At 36.6% G+C, this 18,428-nt stretch overlaps 1 protein-coding gene across 1 annotated transcript in view; it reads left to right on the top strand.

Annotated features, from left to right (window-relative positions):
- The window catches only part of LOC111413892 (Apolipoprotein lipid transfer particle), a 108,812-nt gene extending 103,197 nt beyond the window's left edge, over window positions 1-5,615 (top strand). The window contains exons 46-47 of the mRNA XM_023045024.2: window positions 4,286-4,417; window positions 5,310-5,615. Coding sequence (XP_022900792.2) covers window positions 4,286-4,417; window positions 5,310-5,545 — 368 coding nt within the window. The 3' untranslated portion in view covers window positions 5,546-5,615. The remainder of the gene's footprint in view (window positions 1-4,285; window positions 4,418-5,309) is intronic.
- The last annotated feature ends 12,813 nt before the right edge of the window (window positions 5,616-18,428 follow it).

Genomic DNA, 18,428 nt, shown 5'->3' with positions numbered 1-18,428 from the left:
GAATTACGAAAACGTATTTATATTGGAATGCTGCTAGCACATCGTTAGCACGTAGTCAATATGACTATGAGCCTAGGCAGCAAACGATCTTCACCAAGGTTTCTATTGTAATGATAACATGTATCATTAATATTTATTGATGATGACCTTGGCAGCAAGCGACCTCAGCCAAATTAGTTTAGATCAGGCAGAATCATGTATTTCTAGTCCCGAAACGCTGGGAATTACGAAAAGCATTTATATTAGAATGTTACGAACACATTGTCAATCAAAGGTTTCCTAATAATATTGCGAAAAAGTATTTATATTGGAACGCTGAAAGCATATTGTTAAATATAGTTCAAAACTGTATATTATTGTTATTATTGCTGCCGGGCTGAGGGGAGCGGCCCCTCTCATTACCAGTATTGGAAAATTGTTATGTCCGAGCTGAGGGACAGTTTAATGTGGCTATTTGGTCCACTGATGCCCATAACTACTCCGGATCTAACTGTGTTTGAAGCATCGGTGTACCAGGCTAGGACTCCTCTTTTTAGTTGAGGCCCACCCTTCGTCCAATCATCCCTGCTTCTAAATATGACCTTATACGGTTGGTTGAAATTGTATTTTGTTGGTATAAGGTCCGTTTTAATTTCAATCAGGTGATTTAGATATGGGTGCTTGAGGATTTCGAGGTATCCTCTGAGGTTACCCTGCATCAACTTGAGTGAAGAAACTGTTTTCAGTGATAAGGAAGCTGCCTTCTTTTGAATATATAAATGGAGTGGTGTGAGACCGAGTAGTTCTTCCAAAGTAGCCGTCGGACAAGATCTCATTGCACCTGTTATATTAAGACATGCTAACCGCTGGATTTGTGCCAGCTGTTGTTGTGCTGTCTTATGTTTTGTTTTTGGCCACCAAACCAATGAGGCGTAGGCGACCATAGGTTTGATTATTGCTACGTGAGCCCAATGAGCCATTCGTGGTTTGAGACCCCAGATCTGGTTTGCCATGATGGCCTTTTTCCTCACCTTATCTAAGTATGAGTTCCAATTTAGTTTACTGTCTAGTATTACCCCTAGGTATTTAACTTCTCTTTTGAGGTTAATAGTTCTGCTTTCAATGGAGGGTGCTCTTATTTGTAGCTTCCTTCTCCGAGTGAAAGGGACTATTTCGATTTTATTTGGATTGATGCTGAGCCCATTGCTTCTACACCAAGTAAAAGCTGTATAGTTTGTATCAATGATATTAACTTCGGGTCTCAGCTGCAAGGGACCTCGGCCAAATCAGAATCATGTACCTCCAGTTTTACAATGCGAATTATATGCATTGCACTCTAACTAAAACACATTTATATCAGAATATAGTAAATTATTAACATTGTTTAAAGGTGTGCAGTTTTGTACCAATATGATATCGATTGCAGGCCTCGACCGCAAGCGATCTCGGCTAAATTACTCTAAGTCGGACCGAATCATACATCTCTAGTCCTAGAATGCGAAGAATCACAAAGACAGTGTGTATATTGGAATGCTGTAAACAAATTGTAAAACATTGCTCAAAGTTATTTGGTTTTGTATCAATATATCAACTCTGGGCCTCGGCCGCAAGCGATCTCGGCCAAATTACATTAAATCGAGCAGAATCATGCACATCCAGTTCTAAACACGAATTATATGCATTGCACTCTAAGGAAAACACATTTCTATCAAAATATAGCAAATTATTACTATTGTTCACAGATATGCAGTTTTCTATCGATATGAAAGCGACCTCGGCCAAATTACATTAGATTATGCAAAATCATGCACTTCCAGTTCTTGAAAGCGAATTATATGCATTGCACTCTAACGAAAACATACATATGTCGGAATATGGCAAATTATTAACATTATTCCAAGATGTGCAGATTTGTAACACCATGATATCGACTGCAGGCCTCGGTTACAAGCGATCTCGCCCAAATTACATTAAATCAGACAGAATCATGCATTTATAGTTCTAGGACATGAACTATATGTATTTCACTCTAACGAAAACACATTACTGTCAAAATATAGAAAATTATTACCATTGTTCAAAGATATGCAGTTCTCTATCGATATGAAATCGACTCCGGACCTCGGCCAAATTACATTAGATTATGCAAAATCATGCACTTCCAGTTCTTGAAAGCGAATTATATGCTTTGCACTCTAACGAAAATACATTTATGTCGGAATATAGTAAAATCTTAACATTGCTTAAAGGTGCGCAGTTTTGTGTCAATATGATAACGATTACAGGCCTCGACCGCAAGCGATCTCGGCTAAATCACTTTAAGTCGGACCGAATCATACATTTCTAGTCCTAGAATGCGAAGAATCACAAAGACAGTGTGTATATTGGAATGCTGTAAACAAATAGTAAAACATTGCTCAAAGGTATTTGGTTTTGTATCAATATGATATCAACTCTGGGCCTCGGCCGCTAGCGAGCTCGGCCAAATTACATTAAATCGGGCAGAATCATGCACATCCAGTTCTAGAACACGAATTATATGCTTTGCACTCTAACGAAAATACATTTATGTCAGAATATAGTAAATTGTTAACATTATTTAAAGGTGTGCCGTTTTGTATCAATATGATATCGACTGCAGGCCTCGATCGCAAGCGATCTTGGCTAAATCACTCTAATTCGGACCGAATCATACATTTCTAGTCCTAGAATGCAAAGAATCACAAAGACAGTGTGTATATTGGAATGCTCTAAACAAATAGTAAAACATTGCTCAAAGTTATTTGGTTTTGTATCAATATGATATTAACTCTGGGCCTCGGCCGCAAGCGACCTCGGCCAAATTACATTAAGTCGGGCAGAATCATGCACATCCAGTTCTAGAACACGAATTATATGCATTGCACTCTAACGAAAACACATTTCTGTCAAAATATAGCAAATTATTATTACCATTGTTCAAAGATGTGCAGTTTTTTATCGATATGAAAGCGACCTCTTCCAAATTACATTAGATTATGCAAAATCATGCACTTCCAGTTCTTGAAAGCGAATTATATGCATTGCACTCTAACGAAAACACATTTATGTCGGAATATGGCAAATTATTAACATTATTCCAAGATACACCATGATACCATGATATGGACTGCAGGCCTCGACCGCAAGTATCGATATGATATCAATTGCAGGTCTCGGCTGCAAGCGTCATTTACATTAGCTCAGACAAAATTATACTCTTCCAGTTTTAGGACATCAATTATATGCATTTCACTCAAAAAAAAAAACATTTCTGTCAAAATATAGCAAATTATTGCCATTATTCAAAGATGTGCAGTTTGGTACCGATATGATATCGACTGCAGGCCTTGGCCGCGAGCCACCACGGCCAAATTGTATTAAATCAGGTGGAATCATCCACTTTCAGTTCTAGCACGCGAATTATATGCATTTCACGTTACCGAAAACACATTTATGTTGGAACATAGCAAATTATTACCATTATTCAAAGATCTGCAGTTTGGTATCGATTTATCAACCGCAGGCCTCGGCCGCAAGCGACCTCGGCTAAATTACATTAAATCGGGTAGAATCGTGCACTTCCAGTTCTGGTATGCGAAGAATCACTAAAAAATTGTGTATATTGGAATGTTCTAAACACATCGTTAAATATAACTATGGGATGGATATCAATTATGTTATAAAGTAAATATTAAGGCATTTCGTACTAAACTTATTGATATCATTTAATTAGTCTAATCTATAACTATATTGTATTCCTTAAATAGATTCATTTTGAGATGTGAAGATAAAGCGATTAGATTAATCCTATACGTAGGGGGTAATCAAAGTCATGAATCCATTGCCGACTAATAATCCTTAACGGTACACTCCACTTTGATCTTGTTACTATCAACCGATTATTCTAATTGCGAGTATGGATAGTGGAGTAGTAAATAAGTAAACAGGTTAAATAAATGTAACAATCAAAGTTATGAAACCCGTGTCAAATCTGGAAAAAGAGATCATTTGAGGCAATCTGGCGACAACCTTCGAGAATAAAGTTGAATATTATTGCGAAGGTATTCAGTGTTTGTGGAGGCGAAATTGGTTTTGTTCGATATGTATATCTGCAGTTGTAATATGCACTCGTCGGATGCGGTTCGGAAGCCGTCGAGGTCCGTGTTCGAAGTACGTGTAGTATTTTGAACGTTTCCCTCGTTCCTTTATTGCCTCCGGAAGGGAAGACGGCCCAAATTGAACCGTTCCGCTCCTCCTTATTATTAATTTTTTTTCTCTCGCACAGGATTTGATCGAATACGGGCCTTCACCAAGTCGGACGCTGATGACTTTAAAGGAGATAGGAAGTTGAAGAAAGACATTCACTTACCGAAGAACACTCTAGGTTCTTGTTTACCTCTGGCGCAAGAGTCGAACGGTGAGTTGAAAATTGAAATTTAATACTCTGTAAGAGTTTTAGGCTTTGAGTTATGATTCAGTGGATATTAGTTTATGGTTATCCGCCACGAAATAAAGTAGAAAACGTGAAGTACGCTCATTATTAACGAGGACGCAGGATGAAAGCAGGTTAACGAACAAAAACGTTCATAGCCAGCATATTTTTCATTCGTTGCTACTATAAGAAGTGCGTTGTTTGTTGACAATAGGTATCATGCTGGAAGGCATAAGCTAATGTTTCCTTCCTAGAACGGACGTCTTTGATATCTTTATTGCTTGTTTTCTTCTACAGCGCGCTCGGCTACCTGAAAAGCTCTAAAAAGCTTTGCTCCCGTTTAAAGCTATTAAAATGGGAAAGTGTTTAAGAAATTAACTACCGGGGCATAAAAATTTAGATTCACAAATTCCTAGTAATGCGATGTTACCCTATCATTCGCGGAATTACAAATTCGAAAAATGGAACAAAACGAATGCTTTCGACGCCGCCGGCGCCGTCTCCTTAATATTACCTCGGGCACACAAAGTTTAAAGTAATTCAATAGAAATACCTGGCGGAATATGTAATTTTCTGCATGAATCATGCCGCCCCCGCCGCAACTGCCTTAGTAGGAATTCGCCGTTTAACAAGAAATTCATACTGTAGTTTACGAATAAATTATTTAGAGTCGCTACACTTCCCACACGGGCCGTGTTATCAATGTAAATTTTACCCTCAGCATTTGTATTTCGATGCTCAAAGTTCGTTTTGCTGTTTGTTTCACAACTGTACTCTTGAACAGAACGAAACTAAATAATTAAATTTCGTTTACAAACATTTCTAGCTACTTTAATATTAATTAAATTGTATTTATATATTATGTTTTATCAAACAGGTGCTGTATTTACCGGAAAGAAATTAGAGGGAAAACTGGCTCCGAAAGCGGCGAAAGTTTTTGCTAGGAGGTTAGCTGAATCCGCACAATCGCAAATGAGGTGTAAAACTTGCGAATGTACCGGCCACAATACCGGGGTGTCTTATCTGGAATGTCTTCCATGCGAAGTACCATCACCTTTTGATACCTGGAATTCTAGAGAAATAGTCGCTGAATTTGATTATGAGGACGATTAATATAGGATAATATGTAATAAGTTCATATATTTGTAGATTAAGAGTAAATAAATTGCTATTTTAATACAAAGCTTGTTCGTTTTTGTTCCCTTGATTCGTAGAATTTGAGTAAAATCGTAGGTGTTTGTGAACACAAACGCTCGATTCAATTTCAAAACGGTTTTGTTGATTTTCCGCTGGTTCAAGCCGGCAAGGTATAATTATTTAATTAAAACTTTCCTGTATCCAAAATGAATATTAAAATAAATATCAAATCCCGGCGAGTACTCGTTATTTGCGTTCAAAATGAAATTGACCTGTCTAACGAATGCTTAGATGCGTTCAAAGGGTCAAAATGGATTCTGTTAATTAACCTGTCTTCCATTTTTGCAACTAACTCTTTCATTTCGCTCCCATTTAATTACTAATTTAGATAATATTTGAAATTATACGAACGCTGCACGGTGACAGCTTGAAATATTCGAAAATCTACTCTCCAGCTATTCGAGGTATTCCTGCTGAAGCCATATTAAATTAGTCCCGGTATTTAACTTAATTGAGCGGAAAAGATACGCATAAAGGCAACCGAAGATTGCAAACCCATTCAGGTCACGCACCGAACTCTCGAGGCTCTTTGATATTTCTCGGCTTCATCTACCCCATCTCTTTTCATATTTTAGTGCAATTTCATTACATAAATATACATGTTTATGCATATATACTTTTTAATTGATTCTACATAAAAGTGAATACGGTTTTAGTTACTTACATTACACAGAATACATATCGGGTAGGCGGACTAACCAACCTTGTACCGCGACCCTAAGGATCTATTGTACCAAGATAGATATCGTTATCAAATTTCACCGTGCAGTCCAATGCTCTTAACGAACATTAGTACCTTGCTCAGTGAAAGGTCATTCAGATCCTTTGAGAATCCAAAAATCGAGAATCTGATACGGTTAACGACAGGGCAGTGGCATAAAACATGCTCAACCGTCTCTGCTTCCTTCGCACATAGTCGGCTAAACCCAACAAATTGAGGTGTGCTTTTAATCGGCAGTGCCCAGTAAACACGTTAGTATGTCTCATTCCAGGAGCACTGGTCCATAGTAGGCGAAGTCTCTCTTCAGCCCATAGTCCAATCCTATATTTGGCCATCGCAAATGATGGCTTATCTGCCACTTCATTGCCAGCAACCCCAGAGTGACCCGGGACCCAGATCAGAGAAACTCTGTTATCACAACTCAGTCTCTTTAATGTTCTCTTACAATCATTAACCAGAGCCGACACCGTTTTCACGGCTTGCAGCGCCTGGAGATCGGCTTGACTGTCTGAGAAAATTCGTACTGTCATGTTCTTCACCCCTCTTTCAAGAAGGATTTTAGCATCCATGTCAATAGCAAATACTTCCGCCTGGAATACAGTACGTACCCAGGCTATAAGTCCATCCAACTTTCGTTTCCTGGTGAAGGGCACAACAATTGTCTTTTGCGGGTTTATAGAGAGGTTCTCTCCATTACACCAAGCGCAAATGGTATCTAGGGTCACCTGGAGGAGTTTAGATATTTTCGACATACAGGTTCCTTTGACCATAACGACAATGTCATCAGCATAAGCTTGTATTTCTACACCAACGGCTTCGACTATCGCAATCAGATCGTCAACCAGGAGGGACCAAAGCAGGGGAGATAACACCCCTCCCTGTGGGCAGCCACCTCCCGCCCTGAAGCGTATCCTATCACCGTGGAGTGAAGTAGAAACTATTCTGCTATCAAGCATATTGCAGATCCAACCCGCTATAGTTGTTTCCACTCCCTTGTCAAAAGCAGCTCTTTCAAGACATTGTGGTATTGCGTTGTTGAACGCTCCCTCTACAGGGTGATTCTCAACCTATAGGCATAAACATGGGGATTTACTCCTCACAACGAATAATGACTAATAGGCGAAAAATGTTGTGGTAAAAGATTTTTTGTTTCATAGATATCAGTGATATTTACTTTCAAACCAAGAATACATAGAACATTTTAAAATAACATCACAGCAAGTGTTTGAAGTTATTTTCCATATTTTCTTTCAATTGGGCTCCCCGAATCCACGATCTCCCACTAGCGCGGCCTAAGCCAGGGTGTTGGTGGATTGTCTAGGCAGCAGCATGTATCTGATTTTGCAATATTTGCTCAGTATTAACTTCTGTGGCGTACACTATGCTTTCTAAGTGACCCGAAAAGCAAAAATCAAGAGGATTGAGGCAGGGCGATCATGGTGGCCAAGCCATTTGATCATCTCGACCTATCCATCTTCTACGAAACACATTAGCTAGATGTCGCCGATTATATCGAATATTTAGGAAACTAAAAAACTTTTACTACAATTTTTTTCATCTATTAGTCATTATTTGTCCTGAGAAATAGATCCCTCAGCTTATGCGTATAGGTTGAGAATCACCCTGTATATTCAGAAACGCACAAACCAAGAATTCTTTATCCTGCAGCGTCCTGGATACTCTACCAACTAAGTTGTGTAGAGCCAATTCTGCTGATTTTCCCGCTTGATAAGCATACTGGTGGCGACTAAGTGGACCAGAAACTAATGGCACCGTACGGATATACCGTTCCAGAACATTTTCAAGGGTTTTCAACAGAAATAACGTTAGGCTGATGGGTCGAAAATCATTAGGAGTAGGGACCGAACGGCTCGCTTTTGGTATATAAGATACCCTTACCTTAGTCCATTCTGCCGGTACATATTTCCAGACGACACTCGCTCTGAAGATTTTTACCAAAATAGGCAACAGTATAGTTTAGTTACTTACTATATCTTATTATTAAGTTAGTGGATTGAAAAATAATGAAAGTAAATGTATAACTAAATGGCATTTTGATAATATTGGATGTGAAGCGTTTAGGAAAATGAGTTTTTAAAGGTTGCGCTCATTTCCAGGTTAGATTACGTAAAATCTCGGCCGGTAGAAATCCCTTGAAATGAAGATAGAAAGGCGCGGGGCTTTGGGGTCAGTGTGCAGGAGATAATGGTGCAATTACACTTATGGGGTGGATTTAATTAAAGCCAGCGTTATTAAAAATCAGGGAAAAAGGAGGACAAAGAGGAGCAGGGAGGGGCGATTTACGGGAGTAAACACGATTGCATCAGAATGATTTATATTAACGATCTGTCCAATTTAATAGCTCCCAACATGCTCATCTGTGTTTCTCAAATGCTACGGGCCGTCGGCGAGGCGCGGATAAAGGGGAGATTCCGGACATTTTTATTCCTACCCTCTTGGGTGAAATTGAATCAATTGGGGTATTTTAACGTTTACGGTTTAGGTTAGGTTTGCACGTCGTTTCGGCACAATGGGTTCTTAAATTGTCGGAACTTTGAACGCGATCGCCGAATAATCCCATGAGCGACATCTTTAACGTTTAAAAAAATCACTTACGTTGCGCTGACATATTAGCATTCTAATCGCCGGTTACAGTCTGCCGCCTAGACCATTTATCAAGCTTCTGCTCTGTTTTAATAAGGACGTGTGATTTCCACAACATGAATCCTTGCGAGCTCCCGCCAGACACCACCCGCACCTCGATCTCGCTTTATACGAAACGCTTCCGACGCCCTGCCGCTTTCCCTAATAGGGTAGGGATTTTTAACATGGATCATCATTCAAAAGATAAGCTCCTCACTACCTTCTTCCGATAAATCATATGTTTTTTCTACATTTCTAGACCCCAACATTCCGTTTGCCGACATTTCTCCCAACACTATGAATGGCACACCATATTTATTAAGAAAATTTAAAAAATAGATCTCATATCGTCTCCCCATCTCTTTGTTCGCTTGCTCCACGATTATATACGCTTCTCTCCGATAAAATACAAACGAATTCTTTCAGAAAACATTTTTTACTTTTATTTTATTTAAAATTGTCTCTTAAACGGCAAGCTCTCTCAATCGATGCGACATCGTCACTTTTGTATTTTTCTATATTAGTACCAGATGAGAAGTTGTTAGATCAATGGATCACTGAACTCTTTGCTTCATAACGTTGACAAAATTTTAATATGATGAGCTATAGATACCAAGTTTCGCTGACTTCGTAGAATTCTGGAAACTAGAGAAAACAATGTTACAATTAAAGCTACAAGTGCCATTTCAAAGGCTCTAATTCTGTTGCTGCAGGAGTCTTATTAATTCATTTGTAAAGCTAGTGAATTAGATCAACACTTGAAGATTCATTTTGAATAAGATCAGATTGAAGCGTATTTTGCCATTTTTTATGATTATCTAGTAGCAACAAAGTTCACGAAGGAGTTTATGCTGAGGCGTAATAATGTAAGTACCTATTCGATGGGAGCCGTCTTGAGAGACGCACGGTTAAACCAGAATGTTTCTAGTTATAGGTCTAGTATTTGAACTAGATTCGTTAGAAATAATAATACTGTTAGGGCGAACCATTGGTTTAATGATTAGATAAGGATGGTAAGGGACAAGTTCCGCTTGTTGTTTGACATTCTTCATATTAAACTGAAACTAGAACTAACACTATCACTAAAACTAGAAACATTCGGGTTAAGCCGTGCGTTTTTTGAAAAAATGTTTGACGTTTTATATGCCATGTTGCAACCTTACTCAGAAACCACGATATCATTCCTCTTCAGACGCCTCGCAATTCGTTCCGTCACACCTGAAACATAAGGAAGACAGATAAAACCGGCTGGTGTCGTACTTACCGAGTCATCCTTCTGTTTGCGTGGTTTGGATATCTCTCATCGTATAGCCGTTCTTCTGCAGCACATCTTCTAGGAATCTTTCTTCTTTTCTTAGGTTGTCTTTATCGCATATCCTCTCTGCTCGCTGGAATAAGACTTGAATCACGGACCTCTTCTGTTGTGGGTGGTGGTGGGATGAAGCCTGGTACCTATTCGCATGCGTCTTCTTTCGATATACTCCCAGTTCCATGCCCCCATCTGTCTTCCTAGTGACTAACACGATGGCCCGGTTGATATCCCGCGAAGTGTATCCGTTCCTCTGTAGCACGCCTCGTAGAAAGTGTTGCTCCTTCTTCAAGTTATCTCCTTCACATATTCTTGCTGCTCGTTGAAATAAAGTACGGATCACGGACCTTTTCTGTTGGGGATGATGATGCCTGCAGATACCTGTTGGTATGGATCTTCTTCCGATATACACCAAATTCCAAATCTCCATTTGTCGTCCTGGTGACCAACACATCTAGGAAAGGTAGTTTTTTGGCAGTTTCTGTTTCCATGGTAAACTTAATCATCGGATGTTGTGCGTTCAAGTGATCCACGAACTCTTGGAGCCGTTTTTTTACCATGTTGCCATATTACAAACGTGTCATCTACATATCGGAGCCATAGTTTTGGTCTTCTTCGAATAATTCCATGTGGAAATTGGCTATAACTGGCGATAATGGAGATCCCATGGCTATCCCTTCGAACTGTTCGTAAAATTCTCCTTTCCAGCTGAAATACGTCGACGATAAACACTATTCTACTAGATCTGGTACGTATTCTAGTAATCGTTCGGGAATGAGCTTCTGGCGGAGGCCATCCACAGCATTCTTAACTGGTACCCTAGTAAAAAGAGATTCAACATCGAAACTTACAAAAATATCCTCAGCATCTAGCTTTATACCTTTTACCGATTCCACAAAATGTGTAGAATCCGTGACATATGATTCCGTGTTCCCTGTAAAAGGAGACAAAATCTTTGCGAGATATTTGGCCAACTGGTATGTTGATGGCACTGACGATAGGGCGGAGGGGGTCGTCTAGTTTATGAATCTTCGGTAGTCCATAAATTCTTGGTGGTACCGGCTGCTGCACATACAAAAAACCGGCGTCTGTGGGCTCCTTCTTGATCTTCCTGTAAGTGGCTGGGTCCAGTAGGTTCATCATTTTGTCGTCATATTCTTTCTGGTCCATAACAACGGTGGCATTCCCCTTGTCAGCTGGTAACACGACGATTTCTGACTTTTCTTTAATAGACCGGAGTGCCTTCTTTTCACCAACCGTCAAGTTGGATTTTGGTAGTTTTGCTGACTTCAGTACTCTCGCAACTTCTTGTCGGATCTCTTCGGCTTTTAGTGCGGGCATCCTCGAACAGCCGCTTCCACTTCGCAGATGATTTCCTCTTTTGAGACCTTCCTCGGGCGATTGCGTAGTTCAATAGTTTGGCAGCACAGTGGTTTCGTCTTTTGTTAGTGGGACACTCGATCTGTTGATGACGATTGTTTCTACTGATAAACAGCTTTCTCCATTGTTAGTCAGTCCACTTTATCCCAGTCTTCTCCGGACATAAAATTGGAAAGTGAGAGGAGGAGTCGTAGTTACCTCTCACTTATTTTCTGTAGACCATTGAAGGTCTTGTGGATGCTTTCTCGTAGTAGTGCTTGTTCTGTCCTAATCACGATTCTACTTGCTTCACCTTCAAGAAGGTTGGCGTTACTTTCTCTTTGTATCTTCGTAAAAAGGCCAAACTGCTCAACAGGTTGCGTTGTCTAATTCGTGAGTTATCTAAATCCTTGATTTGTTTGTTGATATCCTCCCCATAAAGGTTAATAATATAAGTACGAAGGCTTTCACGGCCGGTGTTAATTTAACTAAAATTAGAACTAAAACTAGAACTAACACTAGAAACTTTCGGGTTTTGCCGTGCGTCTTTTAAGAAAAGGTTTGACGTTTCGGACGACATGTTGCAACCTTCTTCAGAAACTGGTTCAAAGTGACGAAATCTAAAATCGATTTTCGATGTTTCTAGTAAATTTTTAGTGTTAGTTCTAGTTTTAGTTCTAATTTTAGTTCAATTAACACCGGCCGTGAAAGCCTTCGTACTTGCAGTTCGTACTTCGTTGTATTTTTATATTAATTTTTGTATACAGTGAAATTCCCCTAACTCGAATTTCTATATCTCGAATTATCCTCTAAGTCGAATAAGCGTTTGACTAGGTTTCAAATGTATTTTTATCTCTCTAAGTCGAATTTCCCTAACTCGAATTTCTCTGTAACTCAAACTGAACTACTATGGAATTTCTGCAACTTTTACTTCTATAAGTCGAATTTACCAAAGAATAAAATATTCTAATCCGCTCTGTAAATAATTTTAAGTACAGAATCAAACCACATAGACTCTGGCTCAGAAACTACAGACTCTTGACCCAAAACAAACATAATGTTCTTATTGCTTCAGAATCAGATGAGGGTGATGATAATCTTGAAAATGAAATACTTATCGCTATGCCTACATTTGATGGAGCTTATTCCTCTCTTAGAAAGCTTGAAATCTTTGTATTATCAAAAGAGAATATTCATAATTCTTTTCATTTAATAGAAGATTTTTTCGACAAAGAGCGGTTGTCCACTTTAAGCCAAAAGAAAATTACGGATTACTTTAAAAAACTTGATTAATTTTGCTACTTACAATAGTATTAAGGTTTCTGTTTTAAATATACGTACCTATTAAAAAAGTACATTCCTATTTTTTTTCTTTAGAGCTGAAATTCTACTAATTTTTCTCTAACTCGAATTCTCCATAACTCGAAGTTTTCTTCCGCTCCCTTAGTGATTCGAGTTAGGGGAATTTCACTGTATTTTTTTATTGTATTTTTGCTTTATGTTATATGTACCAGGTGACGAGTGTAAGAGAAGTCCTTCTTAATAACACAATAAAGAATCTATCTACAAACATTCGGCTTTAGCAAATATTGAGAACCTATGCGAAGTTAGCCCCCAATTTCATAGTATTTTGATTATAACAAGAGAACCAGTCAACCGATTTCGATAAACAATGTCTCATTCGAAAGCTTAATCTTTTACCAATACGAAAGTGGAAATGCCCGATTCGAAATCTCTTTCGAATTTCGCTAACACGCCAACATAATGCGAAGGTACACGAAAATAACACAAAAAATGACCTTTTTTAAGTGGTGATAACTCGTAAACGATGTACCCGATGATCAAGATTTATACGTCATTCGATTCATCATAGTGTCTTCTATCGAAATCACAAAATGCCCGATTTCAATTCGCTCCCATTAACTTTGTACAGCCCTCGGAATGACACCGTGTTCGGCTCGTTGTTTATGCACGTGTGCCCGAAAGTCTAGCTCCCAATATAAAAAAATTAATTTAAATTAAATCGATTATAATTAGAGAACGGTTTGACGGATTTTAATGTTAGACTCTTTTGGAGGAAGTGTTAAACATGGAACTCCGATTAGTGCGTTTTATTTTAGTAAAATGACGTAAGTTTTATTTGAAATGTTTCGAGAAAACGAGTAATTTTTTTATTGAAAGGTTGAGTTTTAAAACCAAAAAACTATTTAAAACCGCTTCGGCCCGTCGTTTTTACATTTTTTGTTTATTCACCTCCAGTATTCTTTCTTCCCACAATAAATTAAGGAGGGGATGTTTGGAAGTTGATTCGCTAATAACGCATTTTAGTTGATATGCGGGCATTTAAGGGTGATAAAGTAGTTTAGAGAAATAAAACTTGTTACTTGAATTAAGTGATAAATGCGTGCTATATTTGTGCTAAGTGTGAGGTGAAATTAGTGATGTTGAGATCATCGGATTACTATTTTATGGATGTTAAAAGGTATCGTATTAATTCATTTTTTTTTTCACAATAAATTAATTTATCTTTTCTTTCCAGCTGAGCTTTGAAGTAAAATCCAAGGGAGACAACATCCATTCGGTGAGTCGTTTTCAATTTTATTGATTGACCAAAACATATCGGGAAAATTCGCGATTTGAACGGTGTAATTTTCCAGATAAAAACCTTTTGAACGCTACTCATTGGATTTGTGCTTGAAAAACGGTACTATTCAATAAATTTTTGCATGTTGTGCTTGAAAATTATAAAGCTTTAATTATCAACATTGTCAAAACATGAAATAATTTGAAATTGAGTGTAAACCACTCCAAATAATACTAGTATAATCTAATTCATAATTTTTTTGAATTTTTTTTCATAATATATTTACTTATTTAAAAAGAATTGTTTATAGAAAATAATCTTTACATTGTCCCTCAACCAAGTTGGTACGTGGATTGTCTAAGTTGCTGGTTGACACAATATCTATCCTTGAAATGATCTGAAACTCAAAAATCAAATGATGTGCTTTTCTATATATGTACTTGTGATTATCGTTTGAACTAGAACTAAGCAATAAAAAATATTATTGGCAAAATGGCGCCTAGTCAAATTAAGATAATCGATTTTGTTCTTCAAATCGATAAGTTAATCTCAAAAAAAAATTTTTTCTGTAGATCATACGATAGAAAGATGCTATTTGAAAGTGCAGTTCAAATTTCAAGTCAACCGAATGAGTAGTTTTTTAGGAATCGTGTTAACCAGATGTAAAAAGGATGTTTCGAGATAAATGCACATACAGTTTCATGTAATACAATGTTATGCGTGTATACGCCTTGTTAATTTAATGTTTATAACTTCTACATTCAACCAGACGCAAGCTTTTCATTTACGATATATAACATTAAAATCGGTCAAACCGTTCATTAGTTATAGCGAATTTAATCAAAATTAATTTTATCGTATTGGGGGCTAGACTTCCAGTCGGTAGATACGTGGAGTCATTTCAATCTTAAACGCAGGTAATTAGTAAATTTTGAAATCGGGCATTTCCACCATCGCATTCATTGTAGATCATACTTTCGATCGAGATGTTGATGACTAAAATTGGTCAATTAACAAAGGAGATAATTGACTTATTTGATTAATTAATTTTTTGTGTTTTAATCAAAATCCTTAAATATTTCGAATCGGGCATTTCGACAACCGCATTCAGCCAGACACAAACTTTTAATTGAGATATAAAACATTAAAATCCGTCAAACCGTTGTCTAATTATAGTCGACTTAGTTTAAATTAATTTTTTTATATTGGGGGATAGACTTTCTTTTGCAGGAAGTGTTAAACATTGAAATTTGATTAGTGCGTTTTATTTTAGTAAAGTGACGTAAGTTTTATTTGAAATGTTTCGAGAAAACGAGTAATTTTTTTATTGATAGGTTGAGTTTTAAAACCAAAAAACTATTTAAAACCGCTTCGGCCCGTCGTCTTTACATTTTTTGTTTATTCACCTCCAGTATTCCTTCTTCCCATAATAAATTAAGGAGGGGATGTTTGGAAGTTGATTCGCTAACAACGCATTTTAGTTGATGTGCGGGCATTTAAGGGTGATAAAGTAGTTTAGAAAAATAAAACTTGTTACTTGAATTAAGTGATAAATGCGTGCTATATTTGTGCTAAGTGTTAGGTGATATTAGTGATGTTGAGATCATCGGATTGCTGTTTTATGGATGTTAAAAGGTATCGTATTAATTCATTTTTTTTGTCACAATAAATTAATTTATCTTTTCTTTCCAGCTGAGCTTCGAAGTAAAATCCAAGGGAAACAACATCCATTCGGTGAGTCGTTTTCAATTTTATTAATTGACCAAAACATATCGGGAAAGTTCGCGATTTGAACGGTGTAATTTTCCAGATAAAAACCGTTTGAACGCTACTCATTGGACTTGTGCTTGAAAAACGGTACCATTCAATAAATTTTAGCATTTTGTGCTTGAAAAATTATAAAGCTTTAATTATCAACATTGTCAAAACATGAAATAATTTGAAATTGAGTGTAAACCACTCCAAATAATACTAGTATAATCTAATTCATCTTTTTTTGTATCAAATAAAATGATTTCTTTGGGAATTTTTTGCTACCAAATTATGTGGTATTTCAATTTAATCTTTTGCATATGTTTTTATGATATATTTTCTTATTTAAAAAGAATTGTTTATAGAAAATAATCTTTACATTGTCCCTCAACCAAGTTGGCACGTGGATTGTCTAAGTTGCTGGTTGACACAATATCTATCCTTGAAATGATCTGAAACTCAAAAATCAAACGATGTTCTTTTCTACTTTTCTACTTGTGATTATCGTTTGAACTAGAACTAAGCAAAAAAAAATATTATTGGCAAAATGGCGCCTAGTCAAATTAAGATAATCGATTTTGTTCTTCAAATCGATAAGTTTATCTCAAAAAAAAAATTCTCTGTAGATCATACGATAGAAAGGTGCTATTTGAAAGTGCAGTTCAAATTTCAAATCAACCGAATGAGTAGTTTTTTAGGAATCGTGTTAACCAGATATAAAAAGGATGTTTCGAGAAAAATGCACTTACAGTTTCATGTAATACAATGTTATGCATGTATACACCTTGTTAATATAATGTTTATAACTTCTACATTCAGCGAGACGCAAGCTTTTCATTTGCGATATATAACATTAAAATCGGTCAAACCGTTCTTTAGTTATAGCGAATTTAATCAAAATTAATTTTTTCATATTGGGGGCTAGACTTCTAGTCGTCAGATTTGCAAGGTCATTTCAATCTTAAACGCAGGTAATTAGTAAATTTTGAAATCGGGCATTTCCACCTTCGCATTCATTGTAGATTAGTTAAGAAGATAATTGATGTGTTTGATTAATTCGTTTTTGATGTTTTAATCAAAATCCTTAAATATTTAAAATCGGGCATTTCGACAACCGCATTCAGCCTGACACAAACTTTTAGTTGAGATATAAAACATTACAATCCGTGAAACCGTTCTCTAATTATAGTCGATTTAGTTTAAATTAATTTTTTTATATTGGGGGATAGACTTTCTTTTGCAGAAAGTGTTAAACATTGAAATTTGATTAGTGCGTTTTATTTTAGTAAAGTGACGTAAGTTTTATTTGAAATGTTTCGAGAAAACGAGTAATTTTTTTATTGATAGGTTGAGTTTTAAAACCAAAAAACTATTTAAAACCGCTTCGGCCCGTCGTCTTTACATTTTTTGTTTATTCACCTCCAGTATTCCTTCTTCCCATAATAAATTAAGGAGGGGATGTTTGGAAGTTGATTCGCTAATAACGCATTTTAGTTGATATGCGGGCATTTAAGGGTGATAAAGTAGTTTAGAAAAATAAAACTTGTTACTTGAATTAAGTGATAAATGCGTGCTATATTTGTGCTAAGTGTTAGGTGATATTAGTGATGTTGAGATCATCGGATTGCTGTTTTATGGATGTTAAAAGGTATCGTATTAATTCATTTTTTTTGTCACAATAAATTAATTTATCTTTTCTTTCCAGCTGAGCTTCGAAGTAAAATCCAAGAGAAACAACATCCATTCGGTGAGTCGTTTTCAGTTTTATTGATTGACCAAAACATATCGGGAAAATTCGCGATTTGAACGGTATAATTTTCCAGATAAAGACCGTTTGAACGCTACTCTTTGGATTTGTGCTTGAAAAACGGTACCATTCAATAAATTTTTGCATTTTGTGCTTGAAAAATTATAAAGCTTTAATTATCAACATTGTCAAAACATGAAATAATTTGAAATTGAGTGTAAACCACTCCAAATAATACTAGTATAATCTAATTCATCTTTTTTTGTATCAAATAAAATGATTTCTTTGGGATTTTTTTGCTACCAAATTATGTGGTATTTCAATTTAATCTTTTGCATATGTTTTCATGATATATTTACTTATTTAAAAAGAATTGTTTATAGAAAATAATCTTTACATTGTCCCTCAAGCAAGTTGGCACGTGGATTGTCTAAGTTGCTGGTTGACACAATATCTATCCTTGAAATGATCTGAAACTCAAAAATCAAACGATGTTCTTTTCTACTTTTCTACTTGTGATTATCGTTTGAACTAAAACTAAGCAAAAAAAATATTATTGGCAAAATGGCGCCTAGTCAAATTAAGATAATCAATTTTGTTCTTCAAATCGATAAGTTTATCTCAAAAAAAAATTCTCTGTAGATCATACGATAGAAAGGTGCTATTTGAAAGTGCAGTTCAAAT

This window comes from Onthophagus taurus, chromosome 8 (assembly GCF_036711975.1).
Source record: "Onthophagus taurus isolate NC chromosome 8, IU_Otau_3.0, whole genome shotgun sequence".
NCBI lineage: Eukaryota > Metazoa > Arthropoda > Insecta > Coleoptera > Scarabaeidae > Onthophagus > Onthophagus taurus.
The sequence above is the reverse complement of the archived record's forward strand: the minus strand, read 5'-3'. Positions and strand labels throughout refer to the sequence as shown.